The sequence below is a fragment of the Cryptomeria japonica genome, chromosome 7 (assembly GCF_030272615.1).
Source record: "Cryptomeria japonica chromosome 7, Sugi_1.0, whole genome shotgun sequence".
Lineage (NCBI taxonomy): Eukaryota > Viridiplantae > Streptophyta > Pinopsida > Cupressales > Cupressaceae > Cryptomeria > Cryptomeria japonica.
This window is the reverse complement of record NC_081411.1, coordinates 334,854,137-334,875,618: the sequence shown is the minus strand read 5'-3', so window position 1 is coordinate 334,875,618 and position 21,482 is coordinate 334,854,137. Positions and strand designations below refer to the sequence as shown.

General features: G+C 36.5%; 1 protein-coding gene across 1 annotated transcript in view; it reads left to right on the top strand.

Annotated features, from left to right (window-relative positions):
• Positions 1-21,482, top strand: part of LOC131043062 (uncharacterized) — a 197,457-nt gene that overhangs the window by 149,367 nt on the left and 26,608 nt on the right. The window contains exons 11-12 of the mRNA XM_057976403.2: positions 1,565-1,684; positions 2,282-2,507. Of these exons, the coding sequence (XP_057832386.2) occupies positions 1,565-1,684; positions 2,282-2,507 (346 nt within the window). The remainder of the gene's footprint in view (positions 1-1,564; positions 1,685-2,281; positions 2,508-21,482) is intronic.

Here is a 21,482-nt window from a genome sequence, read left to right as displayed (position 1 = left end):
TTTGGATGAATCCATAGGGTATGAGTAAAGCCTTAGATGGCCCCCATTGATGAACCCGAACCCAAACCAATAGGTCCAAGGGGGTGAACTAGTAACTAAGGTTTATATTACTGCAACACATATATGCATGCATATTACATACATATTACAAACATATACATATACATATACATATACATATACATATACATATACATATACATATATCTATTTGTATACATACATACATACATACACACACATGCATGTACAAATGATAAACATAAATGCATACATCTATACACACAAACATAGACATACACAAATATCTAGTATGGCCTAACTTGAACTCACAATATAGCTAGAAACAAGTTCTTCATCCATTGAATGAGTAGGAATAATATAAGAATCTAACTACACATACACATACACATACACATACACATACACATACACATATATGTACATATGTGTATGTATGTATGTATGTATGTGTGTGTGTATATATATATATATATCAATTGGGTTGTCCTTAAATGGCGAGGCCATAAGGTTCTTAAGATGGATATCCATGTTCAAAATCACCAAATTGATGTTTATAGTTGTAATTCCAAGTGGTGGCTCTTGGACTTCCATTATGGCTTTGAAGTAGATTAAGTGGCTTCTAAGTTGAATGTGTTGAAGGGGAGGAGTCCCTCGTGTGACCTCAGTTGTGTGGGTCTACATATATCCTTTGCCTAATCTTTGGTACTCGTTTGTGATCACTTGCATGTAATAGGTAGCTAATATGAAAAATCCATATACTCAAATCCATGTCTTGGTATCTTAAATACTTAAATAGTACATTTAATGTAGATATAAGTATTCTTGATACCATTGATTTGAATAAAGTTGGTAAACTAGGGGACAATAAAATGGTTGTGGAGCATGATATTTAAATCTCCAAAACCCCCTAAAATAAAAAATCTTGAAATCCTAAAACCACACCGAAACCTAAACCTTGAAATCTTGCAAGCAAGAACCCTAAACTATGAAACCACAAACACCTAAAATTCCAAAACACTAGAACCCTAAAACAACGAAGCATTAAAACCCCAAACCCTATAACCAGAAAAACTTAAAACACTAAAACCCGTAACTCCATATACTTATATCTGGCCTAAGCCAGCCAAACAGAAACCGATTTTCTTTTTGTTAAACTACCAAACTTGAACCTGAATCCACAACATAGCCAAAAATAAGTTCTTTATTCAACGAATGAGCAGGAATAAATATAATAATCTAGCACCCTTCTCACTGATCTCTCTCTTGGAAACATGAAAGCGAACATTTTTATATATGCAAATTGAATTATGTGCAGCAAATTTCTAGTGGTCATTATTGTATGGGCATTATATTTAAGGTAAACTTTTTCTATTATGATTTTTGACACAACGATAAAGTTATGAAGTATGCTGATGACAGGCTTCCATTTCTCGGTCTGTTGTCAATTTTAATTTCAAAACTAATGGATAGTTTTGTGTGCTATTAAAACATTTACATTTCTTGTGAATAACTCAGTTTGGCTGTATATTTGTTGTCACAGTTTTGTCCTATCGCTAGCTGGCATGGACAAAGAGCTATTAATGGAAGGAGAAACACAAGTCTGGACAGGCAATGATGTTGTAATAGTCCTTCAACATGAGAATGATGAATTTCCTTTGAGGTGGGTCTTTGATAATACTTATCAGGTTAAGGTTTCTGATTTTCTACTCCATTTCCTATTTATATATTTTTTCAGTGGATCTTTATGAACTGTATTTTACATTGTAATCTTTTCAGCTTGTTTCATGTTTATTGAATTTGAATTTGTAATTACAGTGTTTTGTATTCTCAATGTCTACAATATATTCTTAACACATACTCCATTAATGTGTATATTGATGCTATTTTTTACTGGTTCAATTTGTTGCTTATGTATATTGATGCTTCTTTGTTGCTTTGCCTTGTCAAAGCTTATTCAGTAGTTTTCCTGATGCATTAAAATCATTAAGTGCCACTGTCTCAATTGGTATTTATTTCTGTAATGGGATTTTCTGGCTCCCTTTGTGCATCACATTCGTGCATAGTTGCATAGCAAGATTATGGGTTGTGCATTTATAAACTGGTACTTACATTAAATTTGAAAAATGGGAAATCATTTAATCATCTAGTTAATCCTGATACCCTGTTTTAAAGTTGCTTTGCTATTAGTTGGTTTCATGATATCAAAACTTCACTGAGATTTGAGCAACTGACAATGCATTGTTTTTTTTTTTTATAGTTATGTCTCAGAAACAAAGAGAAGATATGCTGTTCCAATGAATTCACAACGCCATATTATAGCTGGATTAGCATCAGTAGTTGGTGGATTGGCGGCTCCATATGAAAAAGCCTCCCATATTCATCAAAGACCAGTTTTGAACTGGTTATGGGCAACAGGGTGTCATCCCTTCGGTCCCTTCTCAAATGTTTCCCAAATTAGCCAGATGCTTCGAGATACTGCTTTGGTAAGCTTAGCATGATTTTCAGTCGTTTTACGCAATTCTGATTTCTTGGAAGTTCAGAACGTATTCAGAATTTTTAAATAGAAGTGAGTTGGAGTGGTCTTTAAAGATAATACCCCATTTTAGGTCTATTAAGCATATTTTATTATTTTCTATTCTCATCTAGGCTTCTGTGCAGTCAATGCTATCATTTGTCTCCTGTTCATAGTTAATTTCCTTTTTATATTTGCCAGCTGGATCTGGGATTCTGGCTTTCACCTAGGTCCTCCACTACCTGAAAATCCTTAAGAAGTAAGGAGGAGGAAGTGATTTCTGACTGGCAGATTCTGACAAGGAAAATCTAACTAGCTTGTTGTGACCCATGTCTCTGAAAACTGCTAGAAATATATTAATAAAACATAACTTTTGTGGTGCAAATCTGCGGACTCACAAATTGTGACATTTCTGAAACATATTTCTATGCATGAAACATGAATGTGTCTCCTTTTGAACTTGAGATGCTAATGGTGGAATTTGGAACACATTATTATTTGGAGGAATTTGTATTTTGAATAAGAAATACTTGTAGGTTATCATTTCCACAATTCCTTATTTGAAATTGAATGTAAAAAATTCATGTATACATATATGCACACACACACACGCACACACACACACACACACAACAAGCATGCATGCATGCACGTGCACACACAAAATGATGCAAAGGCCAGAAAAATGGTCTAAGCTCACCAGAGGCATCAATTGCCAGTCCTGACCATGTTCAATTGGTTAATGTTTCGAATATCTTCACAAGGACAGCCTTGACCACAGGGGCTTTATCATCATGCAACTCTTTAACATTTACATTGTCAACATTATTAGTATCTCCAGATTTGATTACCTAATTTTGAACAGATTGGTTCAACAAAGACAAAGAATGAGAGAAACTAATAAGGGACCTTTTTCTTTCTGCATAGGAGATCATACTTTGACAACTTCACATCTATAAACTCTTCTTCAATTATCTCTGCAGACAGCTTAGACATTGGAGCTACAAGAAATGGAGTGGCTGCATTTGAGTAATGATGCTTCCTGAAAAATGTATGACACAGACATTACCTTTAACTATACACTCTAAATTTAACAGAGACATGTTTGTGATTAATAGATTAACTATTTAGGTTTGTTACCCTTGAAAAAGGTATGATGCTTTGCGCAACTGACTATGTGAAAATTGTGTTGACAGCACTTTTGGTAACTTGATTCAATGAAGAAATGATGCAAGAAAATCAAGAATAAACTTCTGATAGAAATTTGCAATTGCAAAGTTTGCTGAAGGTGTTTGGTGCAAATTGTTCTTGAGTGTCAGTTTCTATCTAGATGTATCCCATGCAAATCTATGATACACCCAAGGTATTGCATCTCCTGTGTCGTAAAAGTACATTTCATGATGTTGGCACAGAGCTTGAACTCTTGCCAAGTATTGTGTAGATGCTCCTTGAGAAGCACACAGGAAACACTGAGAGGGAGGGGTTGGGGGGTGAATCAGTGTTTCAGATTTTTCAAAACTTCTGCAAACTCAAGAAACCATGAAACCATTTAACACATATATAAACATGCAAGCATAACACACAACAAGAACACAAAATTTTCTCGTGGAAAACCCTTTCGGGTAAAAAACCACGGCTTAAAAGTTTCTTATTAAACTCAACACATTGGCACCAACCCAATCAATACAACAGTGAGTTTCAACTCACAAAGGGCACCAACCCTTTCAAGATGTCAACTTATCAAAACTGAAGCACCAACTTTAACCTTTCAAAATCTGAAGCACCAACTTCAACTTATCAAGACATTTAATGAATCTAGCTGATTGAAACTGCTCAGAAGTAAATAATTGAACACTTGCTACAATCTGAAGCAAAATCTCTTTCGATAACTGATATGAAGACTCCTTATTAGTATGTCACTGTTTTGTCCAATATGTCCTTAGGAACTATTTCAGAAAGAACACTGCTTACACTTCTAAAGATGATGATAACACAATGTGAAACTCGAACCACACACAGCTACTTCAACGTTAGACTTCTTCACTGCCCAGAAAGCACTACACCTTCACACCCTTTGCAGCACCACACAACTGATACACCTGGCTCCTTTCATTTACAAAAAATTCACAACAAAAGCCATCATTCAAAATGAAGGCTCCAGATATATCATGTTTTTCTGCCATCTCCTCATAAAATCCAAATAAGCCCCGACTTCCCATTATTTTCTCACTCACAACAAAGAAAAATAAAGGCTCTTCAAAAATATGAATACTCAACTCCACCAAAAGAATCGACTCAGGTGCTAAAAAAAAACTATGACTTCCCAGTCAAGAAAATGATTACACAGATTCTGCGATAACCTCTTCTTGTCGTTGCATCCTCCATCATCATTAATTCAAAACATTTTTACAAGACTTCCAGTATATGCTGAGTTTGTGTTTCTTCTATGTCTCCCGATGTGCACATCAATTCAAATCTAACACCCATTAAAAATGTCTTCTCACTTGGAACAATAACTGCAGGCCATGACATCCACTATACACACCAGATTTTCAAAAAGCTATGCACGATTTTTGACTTCACGTTTTTAATACCCCGTAATCTTTTTATGTGCTATATGCTACAGCCAATTTTGTGTAAAAACCAACACTTAATTTTTCGATTTCAACCATATAGGTTCGCTACAGCATGTTCCCATCCTTCATACATTGAATTCGTTCTTTTAAAAATTGCCCATCAAAACATCACCCACTCTAACAGAGGTATGAAAAAAAACGTTTCTCTAATTAATTCTTCCTCAGTATGCTCAGCACGACTTCAAAAAATACCATCCGATAAATTCATCACGACTTCATGAAATACAAACAGAAACGGCTCCACATATATTCGCTCCAGCCAAACCATGTAGACCATAAATTTACACGTTACGCACAATCATATTCAAAAAACAGCAGCTCAGGAATAACAAAAAATGAGCTGCCCACGGCCTCCAGCATCTCTGAAATAGTCAGAAAAACATTCTATATTCCTGCCGATATGTAACATCCCTTGCTAAATCTGATCTCTAATTGCTGATTTGGACCTCAAGGAATATTGTCAAACAGTTGTCATGAAACCTCTATCTTGCTGTCTTTTGTTTTCAGATTGTTTTTTGTTTACTTGGAAGGGTTTCAAATGAAGTTTAAATGCTTGCAATTGATTACTAAAATTTCTAGGCCAAGAGCTAAAAATGCAGATGCAATCCCTTTTGTCTTTTGAATGCACACATATGACTTCTACATGTAAAATGTGCACCTACAGCCAATGGACATTTTAACAAACACTTCTCATGCATCTTAAGATAACCAATATGCAGCAATTAAGCATTTTGACAAACAAATGGCATGCAACCTTGTACTACCTTCATTTTATGCTAAACCAAATACAAGTTGGAATGCACGACGCGTATGATGATTTCAACTATCCAATATTCAATGCCAAGACTCTTGGCTCACAATCTAAATGCCCTCACAAGTTTGATAAAATGTGCATCTACAACAACAACTAGCAGATTGATATGACAATGCATATAAACAATAAGGAACCTAATGTACAAATTGATATGCTCTATAACAATGTTGCAACCCTTGATGCTAATGAAATTTCACAATTTTTGATGAAATTGTGCCCTCTATGTATGCCGCCCTTGCTGTAGTATATCAGTCCTCAGAATTAATTAATTGCAGCCTTGAGACATCTCCAATTTATTCCAAAAAATGACCTCCAATATTCACAAATTTGACTGTTGGTTACAGCCAACTCAAATCCAACCCTCAGAAGATCTTTCACCACCTTAGGTAGCTGTCACAATGAAGATACTACGTTCTTCAATGCCCTGATTTGCAGAAATGCGAAAACCCTTGGGTTTGCCTTCTCCAAATGCCAAGAAATTAACACTAATCTCTCCCTTTAAATAACACTTTATCACTTATAATAAAGTATACTTTTAAAGCATTTAATATATCATCTCTTAAAGTGGGCCTCCAATATAACTTAAATGCACTTTAAATAATTGACTTCATAATTCATTAAATAACCCTCTCATAATAAAGTCAATTAGATATTTAAATGATGTGCATTTTAAATTAATTAATTAATTATTATCATTAAAGTACAACTTTAATAATAATAAAAATGCCTTAATTTCCACAATAATGCATATAATTCTTTTTCGTCTGCTCTAGGAGGTAACCCACTACATCCACTACGCATCCAACTGCCTTACTAAAAATAGTAAGGGTCCCTCTCTAACATCCACTAACTTACTATAAATAGTAAGTATATGAAACTGAGCCCAAACAAAGTCCAATCTGAGCCAAACAAAGACCAAACTGGAACAAACCGAATTCTGGAGAAGACAAGAACCTCCATTAACCAAGCCTCTGCCTCAGAAGACCCTCTATCCACAATTATTAGCCTACAAGGGTCAGAATGATAGGCTAAGTACTCAAGAATAGGAACGAGCTAAGACGGGGACATTACACGATAAGAAAATAATTTATTTATGATGCCCCATGATATGAAGAAGGGAAATTAATTCTGTAGCCATTGGTCCTAAACATAGCAAGTGTAAAGGAGTCTCATGGAGGTGGTAGCGAAATTAAGTGCTAGCTGTAGTTTACAATTGAATGTAAAAGAAAAGTCAGCCTCCTCAAATAACTTTCAAAAACTTTAGACATAGTTCAATTCAACTTGTTTGACTAATCAAAGAATGGCATAGCACATGGGCTGATGCAGCAGCTGTCAAAAAAGACAAGAAAGCACACAACTTGCTGATGCATACACTCATACAGCTCACGTAGACAGCTAAGCAAGAAGCTCAAGCTGCTCAACCAGGCAGGCAGGTAAGCAGCTCAAACAAGAAGACAAGCAATCAGGCACCTCAATCAAGAAGGAAAGGAGCTCAAGCAGCTCAAACAGCTCAAACAGCTTAATCAAATCAATTTGACCATAAAGCATAATCAGTTTCTTTACAAGCTCAGACATCAATGACAAAAATTCCAACACTCCTTCCATGTTTCACTTAAATGAGAATAGCATCCAAGTAAACAACAAATGAATTTGTGAACAATTGGAGAATGTCATTTTATGATTAGCCAGCTTATAACCAGGAGAAATAAGGTGGTGATGTTTGCAGGCATGTTGCAGCATAGTGTTTCTAGCAGAAGCTTATACCGATCTCCTAGATTGATATGGGATCTTGGTGATTGGTCTACAAGTGCAGATTGCTTAAGGGCAAGCAATCTCGAGGTGGGAGGACTTGTAATGTCCCATTTTTGATAGGCATCTAAATTTAATTAATTAAATTATAGTCTAAAATTGTTTTATGGCAACTAATATTTAATTATTTATTATTTAGATTTTAAAATAAAGTGATTTTTGGGGTCAAAATAAAGTATAAGTAAAATGACTTTATGACTAAAATATTAAATTATTTTTCTAGAAGATTTCTAAAGTGGTTGCCAAAAGTAAATTCTAGAAGAATCATTAAATTGTTATAAAAAGGAGGTTTTGGAGAAGAATTGGGCATGTGGACAATTTAAATAAAGCTTGTTTTCAAAGATGGAACTTGGTTCTTTCTTCAGCCCTAGATGAAAACCAACTCCATCTGTGGGTGGATTCTCTTTAGGACTCACACTTCGGCTTCAGTGAAAATTGTGAAGCCTTCTTTGAAGACAAGTTTCAGAGGTACTGAATTTAATAAGATTATCATTCCCGACAGATTTAAATATTGTTTTTCTAGAAATAAGCTTGTCCCCAAAGATATATTTTTGAACTTTATTGGCCAATACTTGGGAGAATAAAATAAAGGTTTGTTTGGGCTGATTTGTTACTGCTGAAGCATTGAATATTTTATTTTTCGATCAATCACATATTGGTATGTTGAGCAAGGGGTTATTGCTTAAGCATGGAGCATACACCTAAGCAACTGATATTCTAGTGACTTGGCTTTGGCTTTGTATAGTTTGACTTGGGCGATTGAATATTAATGTTTGAGCATCGGAAATCAATATTAATATTTGCCTAATATTATTCCATCGGGTCATTATATTAATGTGGAAATTGAATGATTATTTTATTAATCCGTGCTTTGTAATTAAGCTGAACACTATATACTAAGTGATTATGAGCATGGGATTGTTTTGTTGTGGTAGAGGAGGTGTTGTCACCTTTAGATAGTAAGTTTGGAATTGGGCGATATTGATGGTTTATGCTTGGCACCTCAACAAGTCATGGCTATGCTGCTTGAAGAGTTAAGACTGGACTTCATTGTCGTTGAGCAAACAAATCTTAGGGAGGTTGTTGAGCTTTGTGTATGAGATTGCAAGTAGTGAGCTCTATTGAGGGCGATTGAAGCATTTGGTAAAATGTTATTGAAAATTCCAGGGTAGTGTGGAGTTGTCTTTCTGCAAATCCGACTCTTGGCTGGTTGATACATGTTGGGCGAGTCAATACAAAGACCCGAAATGGCGCCAAAATATGTGAATTGGAAAACTATCGTGGAACTTAAGTGTATGCTGATGTATCATTAGTTTACGCTGGTATAAGAAAGATAAAACCAGAGAGTGAGTCTCTTGTGTGTGAGAAGAATAGAGTTGTGTAATTGGGTGCAACATTCTTCATTTGACTGGGCGTAGTGTTGATGTGTGTTTTGTGACACTCTCCAACACAGAATAAAATATCAAGTATTTTATCCTCTCTTGAACAAGGTAACCTCGAATGCTAAACAATGTGATCAAATAAGGCAACCCCAAGGTTTACAAATGTTATATCTAGACAATGCAATGGGTAGACTCAATGAATGATGTGATTTTCTGATCTCACAAAGGGACTTATGCTTTTCATTGAAACTTGAATACTAAATTGACTTGACCTTCAAATAAATGACAAAAAGAGATAAGGGTTAAGGAAATCTAAGTCAAACCAAGGACAATGAAGATATTGGATAGTGCTTAGATAAACGGATTCCTTATGGAACTACTTTCTACTTAACTAGAGATAGCTCACAATGCCATAGAAAGAGTGCAATCTTCCGAGGTAGTGAAAGATTTTCATATTACAAACATCCATCCAAATACCCAATGCTGGTGCAATCCAAATGAATATCCACAATTGAACTATTGCCAAAATGAGGTTCAAATTAACCATACATTGCAATTTGCAATTAACAAACTACAAATGGTATGAACCAAGGAATTCATCAAAGATCTTCACATTTCTCCATCAAAATCAATGAAATTTAACTAAAACTTGAGAAGTAGAAATCATGCAAAATCTTGAAGCAATACACAAAGATCCACCAGATCTTCAATGAAAGATATGTATTTATTTTGACAGTCTTAGCAACAATTTTTGATCTCCTCCTCCTACTACTTGCTAACACTATTAACTATTTTCCTATTAACCTTTATATAAACTTTGAGTTACAAAATGAAGGGCCCAGGTTGATTCTAAATCAACGACCAAGATAATTCAATGAATCCCTAAGGTGAGGTAGTTATAACTTATAACAACCACCTTCATACATTTAATATCCTCCAATGAGAAAATTACAGGCTTTGAATGCACATCCTTTTAGGGAAAGGACCAATAAAAAAATGGGTTGTAGCATTATATTAAATGTCGTCCACATGCCAACTTGTTGATGAGTCAGGTTCAATGAATCCAAACATGCTGACTTGTCATTATGTGATTGCTGGAGGATGATTTCAACTCCACTTCTATATCATCATAAAGAAGTCTTTGTACCTCCAACAATATCTTACTCAACATATATCTCTACTGGATGAATTTCTAACTTTGATTAACTCTTTTGGAACTATGTTCCTTGCAATTTCCTCGTCCTTGGGCTTCTTTGCACATTCCGTCTTCATCTTTGGCTATCTTCCTTCCTTGGATATCTTTGACCTGGATCCTCTTATGTCATAGTTGTATCCTCCATGTTGTAAGGTCCTTCTTTGTCATCTTCTTGAACATCTTGATTCTGTCTTTTACACTTCCATCTCCATCGTTCGTCATCTTCCTTCATTAATGACTTGGATATTGACTTCTTTGTGTTGTTGAGATATCCTTCTCCATCATCTTCCTTGCAATCATGAAAAGAGAAAACCCCATGAATCTCAATCATGAATGAAAACTAAATGCAAGAAAATTATGATAGGAAAATGTTAACTTAAAATCTTGCACTCTAAATCCATTTTTGAAGATCTTAAAATATTTTTAATGAACATCCATCTTCAAAATGCATTCGCGAAACAAATTGTTCAAATCTGGATATCAATGACTTATTTTCCTTCATAATTGCTTCCTCCTTTTTCACTATCAAGTCATTAGCATCTCATTCAAACATTTTCCTCTTTTTCATTCACTTTGACTAGGAACTCTGATTTCCCTTGCTCTGAATTTGCACTCATGTTTTCTTTTGGCCACCTTCCCCTCTGTTTTGAAACTCGCTCTTCTTCTGCTTTGGACTGATCTGAATTAGTTTAAAAACATTGATGCAAAAATTGACACACAATCGAATCCGGAAACAGCTGATTGAGATCTCATGGATTGTGGAAACCTTATGTCTATTATTGGTGTTCAGTCTGCTCTAGTGTATTCACCATTTGCTATAAATAGTCTATATCATAGAGATGGGAATACTAATTTGATCTCTTAAGTATTACTTAGAGTGCTTATATGAAAAGAAAGTTAGTATCTATCAATGTTCTGACATTTTTCATAAGTACCGAGCATTAGAAATTTAAGTCGAGCGTATGATTCTATTTTGGTCTATGAAATGAAATATCATTGAGGTTGCTGATATCCACTGCCTACAAAAAATTGTGTTGGCATCTTTCATTTGTTCATTTGTGAGTAGAATTGTTATTTTTATGTACTATTATCCTTTGCTTCTTGCTTGCAGAATTTGTATAAATCAAATACCACTGAAACACCAAACTGCAACACAAACATGTTTGCAAACTGTTTGACAAAATGAACATGGGCAATGTATACAATTTCAGTAAACATTTGGAAGGGATTATTACACAAGAAGCCATTAATGATTAAGGAAAATTGTGACCAATAAAGGATGGCTTCACCTTACCTCTAGGTACTTGCAAACCTCATGGAATCATAATTTTGGTACTAGAGGAAATGATTGATGTTAAGGTATGGGCCACCTCTCAAACTATAGCTGATCATGGGTCTTCTTCCCAGGTCACTTGAATGTGTTGAATAGTATATAATTCTAGATTTTCATTGTCAAAAGGATGGAAAAAGAGATTGTAGAGTAAAAGCAAGAGAAAAACCATCAATATATTGTATTGTAACAATTTGGGTTTGATCCCAAATGTGTAATGAGATAATGTAATCCCTAATGAATGGACTAAATTGCACATTCAACATTATTTGAATGTCTCTAAGTGTATTGTGTACTTTTCTAGGTCTTAAGCTTGCTAGACATCTGTAAAATCCTTGCAAAAGTTTTTCCAAGTAATATAAAAAATGTGTGGGTTTATTCATGGATTAGTAAGTTAGATTCTTCAATGTTCTGCAATTTCGTTCATCTTCTCATTTGTATGCATTGAGCCTAGTTTATATGTAGGGTTTGAAGGTGTAGTTGTTAGAACATAATGTTATTAGAGGTCATACCTTTATATCATTTATATATTGTTCAAGTATAAGGTTAGAAAACTTTATATATTATATGCTTTATTAAGCATATCCCATTTAAAATAATTATAGTCTAATAACCACTAGATTATTAATTATTTAGTAATGGGGGTTATTGCATAGGTGTGATTGGTATTCCTTTAGGTAATTTGCCACCCTTCCTCCTATATTTAAGGTGGTTGACTCTCATTTGAGAGAATGTGACTTTTGGAGTTTTATAGTGTGTTATATCTCTATGCACAAAAGGTATTATTGGCCATGTGGAAGCAAGGAGAAGTGTCCCTAGGTTCAGTCTATTTTTTAATAGACTATATTTTGTAATTGCGTTAATAAAATGATGTCTTATGGGTGTTTTTACTCAAAAAGGTTTTACCCATGTATTTCCCAAAAGGGTTTTCCCCATGTCTTAAGGGTTTTTTTACTCAAAAGGGTTTTTTCCCATGTATATTTTGTGTGTATATATATAATCTAAAGAGAGAGAGATGTCCCCTTTTGGGGTATACCTAATTTTTGCCCCAAAATAGCAAGACCGACAATATAGTTCAATTACAAGGAATATTCAATAGATAAATTATACGTTTTAGTTCAAGTTCGTGCACCTGAATTGGGTTTGCCCGAGTGCACCTAGGGATGCCCTAGGCAAGCTAGGTGCATTGTGGAGCTGCGGGGGCGTATTGACATTGCACTTGGTGTGTACCCTGTCGAACCTGAGTGAGCCCATAGACCCACCTAACTAGTCATTCAAAAAGTGACTTTTTATTAAAAAACATTTTTTTGCCTTTTAAACCCTAATTCAACTCCTAAAGCATCATTTCCCTCTATCTTTTTCTCAATTTGTGGTTTCACTCTCTTTTTTTTAGTTTGGCATTTTGAAGGGAAGTTGGTTATTTTTGAAGGAGATAGATTATGGAGTGCCTTAGGAAGGACGAGAGCTTGCATAAAGGAGATTCAATCTTTTAACCTTATTCTCTAGTCTTTTAACGATTTTTTTCAAGATTTTGATAAATTTTTTCAAGTTTTTGATGAATATTTCAAGGTTTTTTAAATTTTTTTTTTAGAAAAAGAGAAACATGTTCTACTATTTGTTATAATGTTTTTTAATACTTTCATTAGCTTGTACACAGTGTAAGCTTGCATTAATTTTTATTTTTTTCTAATTTAAAAGTGTGTAATTTTCTTTTAGTAGCAAAGAATGGCAATTGGTTCAAGTTCAATGGGTGGGGCTCCAAACCAAGAAATTAAAATTGATAAAGGATCTCCTATATGGAATCATACTACAATGCTTGAACCAAAGATGAAAAAATCTTAATCGGCAATAAATCTTTTGGCCGAAATTTTTTTAAAAATCGGGAGTCGGCAAAAAATTGGGAAAAAATCGGCAAAATTATCGAGCATTTGAAAATATATAATTTCTTAAAGTATTCTAAAAAACACACATATACACTAAATTTTTAGAACACAATAACATATTAATTTAGAATTTTAGTCTATACTATATTATTTAGAATCAGAATATCAGAATTAATTAATATGCAAATAGTTATACTGGTATTAGAAGATTAATTAATTTTAGACCAAATTGGTATCATTAATCTGAAATGCAAATAGTTATACTATAACTATATATATTTTATATACTATAACTATATATAATCTGGAACATACTATATAGTTATAGTTTATATAGGTATCATTAGTCTGGAATATACTATATAGTTATAGTTTATATGATTGAAAAAACAATTTTAAATGCATAAGTGAAACAGGTTTACACTTTATTGCACAAAATGTAAAACTGGTATTTTAGAATGCAGAAAATATTAATAAACCTGTCGGCTGTCTCCCTCTAGTCAATCGCCTCCTGTCGGCCGGCCGTTGCATCTCCTCAGTCGTGCCGCGTGCTAAAAAAAAAGAACTTTTTGCCCACAAAAATAAACTTTTAGGTTTCGCAAAAAACATAACGTTTTATGCATTTTTTAAAATGCGGTTTTTTCCAGTTTTGCACTCAATTTAATCGTGATTTTTCCTGGTCAAGTCTCGCGATTTAAAAAAAAAATCGGTTGCAATTTTAACAACGATTAAATCGCGTAGGGTTTTGACTCGGGACAAATCGCGATTTTGGCGATTTTTTCATCTATGGCTTGAACAACTTCCAAGAGGTGGGGGATATATTTGAAATTGTAATTATTGTAAACCAATTATAGGTGTGTTGTCCTCATTTTTGTTTTCTAAAATGAAGGACCATTACTTGAAATTTTTGTCAAAAAATGAAATTTTTTTCTCTATGGCATGCTTCCCGAGGTAGAATTTCGCTTAATCTTTGGACTGGTGTAATCCTCAGTCTATCCTCAAACCACGTTTCAAATTTTGTCGCATTCTGGGTTTGTTTGCTATGTCTTTCCTTCAATTTTGGGTTTTTTCTCCCTGAATGCAGGTGGGAAATTTTCCTTGAATTGCAAGTTTTAATGATTTCTTTTGTTTTTGTAATGTCCCCACCTTTTTAGCATCTCATTGGAGTTCTTAGCCTTTACATTCTCCGAAGGCTAAGTGGAGAAATAAGGAGAAATTGATTAAATTAATTTCTTATTAAGTCATTAAATAAAATAAAATTAAAAAAGGTGACTTTATATTTAATTAATTTAATTTAATTAAAAGTGACTTAAGTGATTTATTTAAATATTTTAATGTTATTATAAAGTTATAAAGTAACTTTATAATAATAAAGTCACTTTAATATTATAATGTGTGAATATGTCTTTAATCCCACATTGGCCAAGAAAGTGTTCGAGCTCTCATAAGAAAGAATAAGAAGGGACTTAAGAGCTCATTTTATATCATCCATCCAGAGAATTGATATTTGTTTTGTTATGAACTTGGGAGAAGAAGCCAAGGGTTTCTGATTCAGTCAGCCATTGGAGAGCGACAATTCTTCAGTGTTGCAACCATTTGAGGTGGTGAAATATCCACTAAATTTGGCATTTCAGGAGAGCTTCATTCTGGAGTTCTATTTGGGCTTTAAAAAGAAGGGAAGACATCTAGGGTATGCAGATTTTCGAATATATATTAATTGCAGACCTACAGTTTCATTTGGCAGCCATTAAAAATCAGAATTGAAGCAATCATTTCAAAATACAATTGCTGCTACAGTACCCGCGCTACAGTAAACGCTACAGTACCGCCGTACGGACTGCTACAGTACCGCGTGAATAGTGCCATCGTACGGATTGCTACAGTACCGCGTGAACAGTAATTTTTTCAAAAAAATTAAAATTTGCAGTTGGCAGATTTTTTTCAACTACTGGGACAGCAAAAATCAGGTTTTTATCTTACATTGTAATGAATTTGTTTTCCAGGCATATTGGCCATAAAACAGAACAAACATTCCCTTGATAGTCTCGTAAATTAATTCCAGCAGTAATATTATTGTTTCAGTATTATTTTAAGCATAGGAGTTTATTCCAGTATTGTTTCATTGCTCATTATTACCAAAAAAACACAAAAAAAATCTATAAACATTCAAAAACCAAAACAAATTCAAATCTACTACATTCAAAAGAAACAGTCAGCAGAGGAGAGCCAAGTTGGGTTCTTACATTGGTATCAGAGCTAAATCCTGCCATCCTGAGGGTTTAGCAATCACATGCAGCCGCCTGAGGTTGGCTCTCACAGATATTACACTCGCAGGCGAGCTTTGTTTGACAGGGAACAAGAATTTGACAGGCAGCCGGGCACCATGGGTGACAGGCAAGGGGGTAGCCCACCCAGAGGCGATAGGAATGAGGAGCAAGAAACAAGGGAATTTTTCAGAGTAATGGCTACAGGACAGCAGCAAATGGCTCAGGCCTTGCAGGCACTCACCACCATGATTGAGCGCATGAACCCACAAGACAGACAGAATCAGGAGCAAGGGGATAACAGGAGTGCAGTGGGGTCACCTAGAACTCATAGGACTCATTCCAGGACAGCAGACAGGCCTACACGTCCTACCTTCATTAGAGATGAGCCTGAGGTAGCACCTATAGGAGAACCAGGAGAGGAGATGTTCGCAGATATCCTCATGGCTGCGAATGACGAATGGGATTTATTAACTCCACAGGTACGAGAGAGGATGACATTCGAGAGGTTTGTAAATCAGAGGAGAGAGCATTACAGGTCACTCAGACAGGATAGGAGGCCTAGAGGTCAAAATAGTGAGCTGAATAGAGTTCAGGCAAGCTTACTATGCCTACATTTGATGGGAGTGGTAAGATGACAGCTCAAGCTTGGATTCATAAGCTTGACACATTTTTGGCACTGAGGCCAATGACAGAGATTGAAGCTATCAAATACGCCACTTTGCATTTGGAGGGAATAGCACATGATTGGTGGTACCATGGTTTGGTAACACTTCAACATAATCAGGTGACAGAGTACCAGGACTTCGTGGATAAGTTGGTTGAAAGATTTGACAAGAAAGATCCAGAGGTTTACTTCCGGGACTTAGCACAGCTAAAACAAACAGGCAACTTGGAGTATTTCATTGGTGAATTTCAGCGGTTGGCAATCATGGTGCCAAACATTTCAGAGCGTAGATTGATAGTTCTTTTCATTGAGGGCCTATCCGAACCACTGAGAGGTCGGATAAAGGCATTTGATCCTATTTCTTTACAGGAAGCTATGAAAAAGGCAAGAAGTATGGAACATGCAGTCCCAACAAACAAATTTCAGTCCAAAGGAGCATCTTCTAGTAAGGATAACAAACCATTTTATAAAAAACCAGAGAGGACTGATTTTAAAAATGATTCTAAAGATAAAACTCCAGCACCTTTTGACAGGGAAACATTAAATGATTTGAGGAAGAAAAAATTATGTTTCTACTGTAAGGGACCCTATGATGCAAACCATGATTGTCCTCTTAGACCAAAGGGCAAAGCTAACAGAGTTATGTGGGCATACTATGAGGAATCAGAATCAGATAATTCAGATCAGCAGTCTGATATAGAGGAAATAGATGGTGAAAAAGAGGAAGACAAGGCTGAAAACTTGTCTAAAATGGAGTCCAAGGATGGGGAAGGAGATGGGCAACTTAGGGAAGCTCGTCTCACTAGTATTAGGCAGGAAGGGTCATTCCGGATGAGAGGAGTGCTTGCTGGACAGCGAGTCATAACTTTGGTTGATACAGGTGCCACTCATAATTTCATTGATGCTAGGATGGTGGAGAAGCATGGCATACAAACAGAGGAGTTTGGGGGAATTAGAGTGAGGGTAGCTGATGGCTATGTCCTCAAATGTGATCGTAAGATCACTGGACTCCCATTGAAAGTTAATAATTATGACTTTAAGGCAGATTTCTATGTCGTGCCTATGGGAGATACAGATATAGTCCTTGGGATGAGTTGGTTGCATGATATTGGGGAGTTCACTCTTAACCTCAAGGAGATGGAGATGAGGTTTAAAGTGAATGGGAAGACACATATTCTTAAGGCAATCAGGGACAGTGATCTCAGGATGGTTTCTTTTCGGAGGATGGCTAGATTGATTCGACATGATCAGGTAGAGTGGGCAGCAGAGTGCATGTTGATGCCATCACAGGAGGGACAGCAAAAGATTGAATATCCTCCTGATATTCAGGAGCTTAGAGTTAAACACTCTAAGGTTTTCAGTGACATTCCACCAGGTAGACCACCAGACAGGGGTATTGAGCACATCATTGAGTTAGAGGAGGGGGCTAAACCCATCATGATTACACCTTACAGGCATCCGAAGAGGTTGAAGGATGAAATTGAGAAAACCGTAAAGGAGTTACTTGCTATGGGCCACATTAGACCAAGTAAGTCTCCTTTCGCTTCTTCAGTGGTCTTAGTGAAGAAGAAGGATGGGACATTGAGGATGTGCATTGATTACAGGGTGCTTAATAGGAAGACAATTAAAAACAGGTACACCATTCCTAGGATTGATGAGTTGATAGATGAGCTTCATGGAGCTTGCTTCTTCTCGAAGATAGATTTGAGATCAGGTTATCACCAGATCAGAGTTAGAGAGCAGGACATTGAGAAGACAGCCTTTAGATGTCATTGTGGCCATTTTGAGTTTGTAGTTATGCCATTTGGGCTAACTAATGCACCTGCTACTTTTCAGGCAACAATGAATCGGGTTTTCCATCCTCAGTTGAGGAAATTTGTACTTGTCTTCTTCGATGATATCTTGGTATACAGTAGATCTTGGGAGGAGCACTTGGTTCACCTTGACAAGGTGTTGGATATATTGAGCAGAGAGTCCTTGTATGCAAAGGAGTCGAAGTGTGATTTGGGCATGACAGAGTTGTTGTACTTGGGTCACATCATCAGTGCAGAGGGCGTACGCATGGATCCTGAAAAGATTCGTGCCATTGTGGAGTGGCCTTCACCGGTGAACCTTACACAGTTGAGGGGCTTTCTGGGATTATGTGGTTTCTACAGGAGGTTTGTGGATGGATATTCTAGGCATGCAGCACCCTTGACAGATTTGATGAGAAAGGGAGCTTTCTTGTGGACTCTTGAGGCACAGGAGTGTTTTGAGAAATTTAAGGAGTTGATGACTTCTTGTCCAGTGTTAGCATTACCAGATTTCAGCAAACCTTTTGAGCTACACTGTGATGCTTCCGGGGAGGGCATTGGAGCGGTGCTTATGCAGGAGAAGCACCCTATTGCTTATGAGAGCAGGAAATTGAGAGGGCCAGAGCGGAGCTTCAGCATTTATGATAAGGAGATGTTAGCCATTATGCATGCTTTGGCTAAATTCAGGCAATATTTGGTAGGTAGCAAATTTTGTATCAAAACCGACCATAATAGCCTAAAATACTTTTTGGGGCAGCGAGATCTCAATGATAGGCAGCAGAAGTGGGTGAGCAAGTTACAGTCCTATGACTTTGACATTACATATTTTAAGGGGACACAGAATGTAGTTGCTGATGCCTTATCACGTCGGCCCCATTTGAGCTTATTGACAGACATATTAGAGGATTGGAGACACTTGATCCTTGCAGAGTATGCAAAGGATACTTGGGCAGCTAGATTCATAGATGGGACTATTCAGGACAGCAGATACACCCTTGTGAATGAGCTCATCATTTACAAAGGGCGAATATTTTTGGTTCCAGGATCAGTAGTGAGGAGGATGGTTCTGAAATCTTTTCATGATTCACCTATGGCAGGACATCCTGGTTTTTACAAGACATACCGGCAGATTAGAGAGCGCTTCACATGGAAAGGGCTCAAAGCAGAGGTACTTCAGTATGTTAGGGAGTGTCCCACCTGCCAGCAGAATAAGCAAGAACACTCCTATCCAGCCGGTTTACTTCAGCCACTTCCGATTCCTGATAGGAAGTGGGAGTGTTTGTTTATGGACTTCATCACAGGACTGCCTAGGGCCCAAGGCAGGGACTGCATATATGTGGTTGTGGATCGCCTTACGAAGTTTACACACTTCTTTTCGATCACTGCTACATACACTGCTACACAGGTGGCAGAGTTGTTCTTCAAGGAGATATTCAGATTACATGGCTTACCTCGGAGCATTGTGAGTGACAGGGACAGCAGGTTTATGAGTCACTTTTGGCAGGAGCTATTCAGGTTGTGTGCGACAGAGCTCACTCCGAGTACTAGCTACCACCCTCAGACAGATGGTCAGACGGAGATAGTGAACAAATGGGTGGAGGGATATCTCAGAAATTATATAGCAGGGCAACATAAGGCATGGGTAAAGTGGATTTATCTCTGTGAGTATTGCTACAATACCACTTATCACATGTCTATTCAGATGTCACCCTTTATGGCCCTGTATGGGTATGAGGCACCCAATTTTATGGATCTGCTTTTGAGTGACAGTAGAGTGCCCAGTGCAGGTGATTTGTTACAGGAGAGTCAAGACATTGTTAAGACTCTCAAGGATAATATAACTAAGGCACAGAATTAGCAGAAGCAGTATGCAGATCAGAAGAGGACTGAGCGGACTTTTGAGGTTGGAGATATGGTGTATCTTATGTTGCAGCCTTACCGTCAATCCACTCTCAAGAAGAGTGGTGCCGAGAAACTTAAGCCACGATACTATGGTCCATTTAGGATTATCAGGAAAGTGGGAGAGGTGGCTTATGAGTTAGATTTACCGGCAGAGAGCAAGGTGCACAACGTTTTTCATGTGTCACGCCTCAAGAAGGCGCTAGGACATCATATTGTGCCTTCTACAGTACTACCACCCCTGGATGATGAGGGAAAACTTGTTTTGATACCGGAGGCTATCATTGATTTCAGAGAAAGGAACTTGAGGAGACGTAACATCCGGGAATATTTGGTGAAGTGGAAGGATTTGCCAGTAGAGGATGCTACTTGGGAGAATGAGGAGATTTTGCAGCATCCGGAGTTGAAGTTGCTTGAGGACAAGCAATTTCAGGAAGGGCGGACTGTAATGTCCCCACCTTTTTAGCATCTCATTGGAGTTCTTAGCCTTTACATTCTCCGAAGGCTAAGTGGAGAAATAAGGAGAAATTGATTAAATTAATTTCTTATTAAGTCATTAAATAAAATAAAATTAAAAAAGGTGACTTTATATTTAATTAATTTAATTAAAAGTGACTTAAGTGATTTATTTAAATATTTTAATGTTATTATAAAGTTATAAAGTAACTTTATAATAATAAAGTCACTTTAATATTATAATGTGTGAATATGTCTTTAATCCCACATTGGCCAAGAAAGTGTTCGAGCTCTCATAAGAAAGAATAAGAAGGGACTTAAGAGCTCATTTTATATCATCCATCCAGAGAATTGATATTTGTTTTGTTATGAACTTGGGAGAAGAAGCCAAGGGTTTCTGATTCAGTCAGCCATTGGAGAGCGACAATTCTTCAGTGTTGCAACCATTTGAGGTGGTGAAATATCCACTAAATTTGGCATTTCAGGAGAGCTTCATTCTGGAGTTCTATTTGGGCTTTAAAAAGAAAGGAAGACATCTAGGGTATGCAGATTTTCGAATATATATTAATTGCAGACCTACAGTTTCATTTGGCAGCCATTAAAAATCAGAATTGAAGCAATCATTTCAAAATACAATTGCTGCTACAGTACCCGCGCTACAGTAAACGCTACAGTACCGCCGTACGGACTGCTACAGTGCCGCGTGAATAGTACCGTCGTACGGATTGCTACAGTACCGCGTGAACAGTAATTTTTTCAAAAAAATTAAAATTTGCAGTTGGCAGATTTTTTTCAACTACTGGGACAGCAAAAATCAG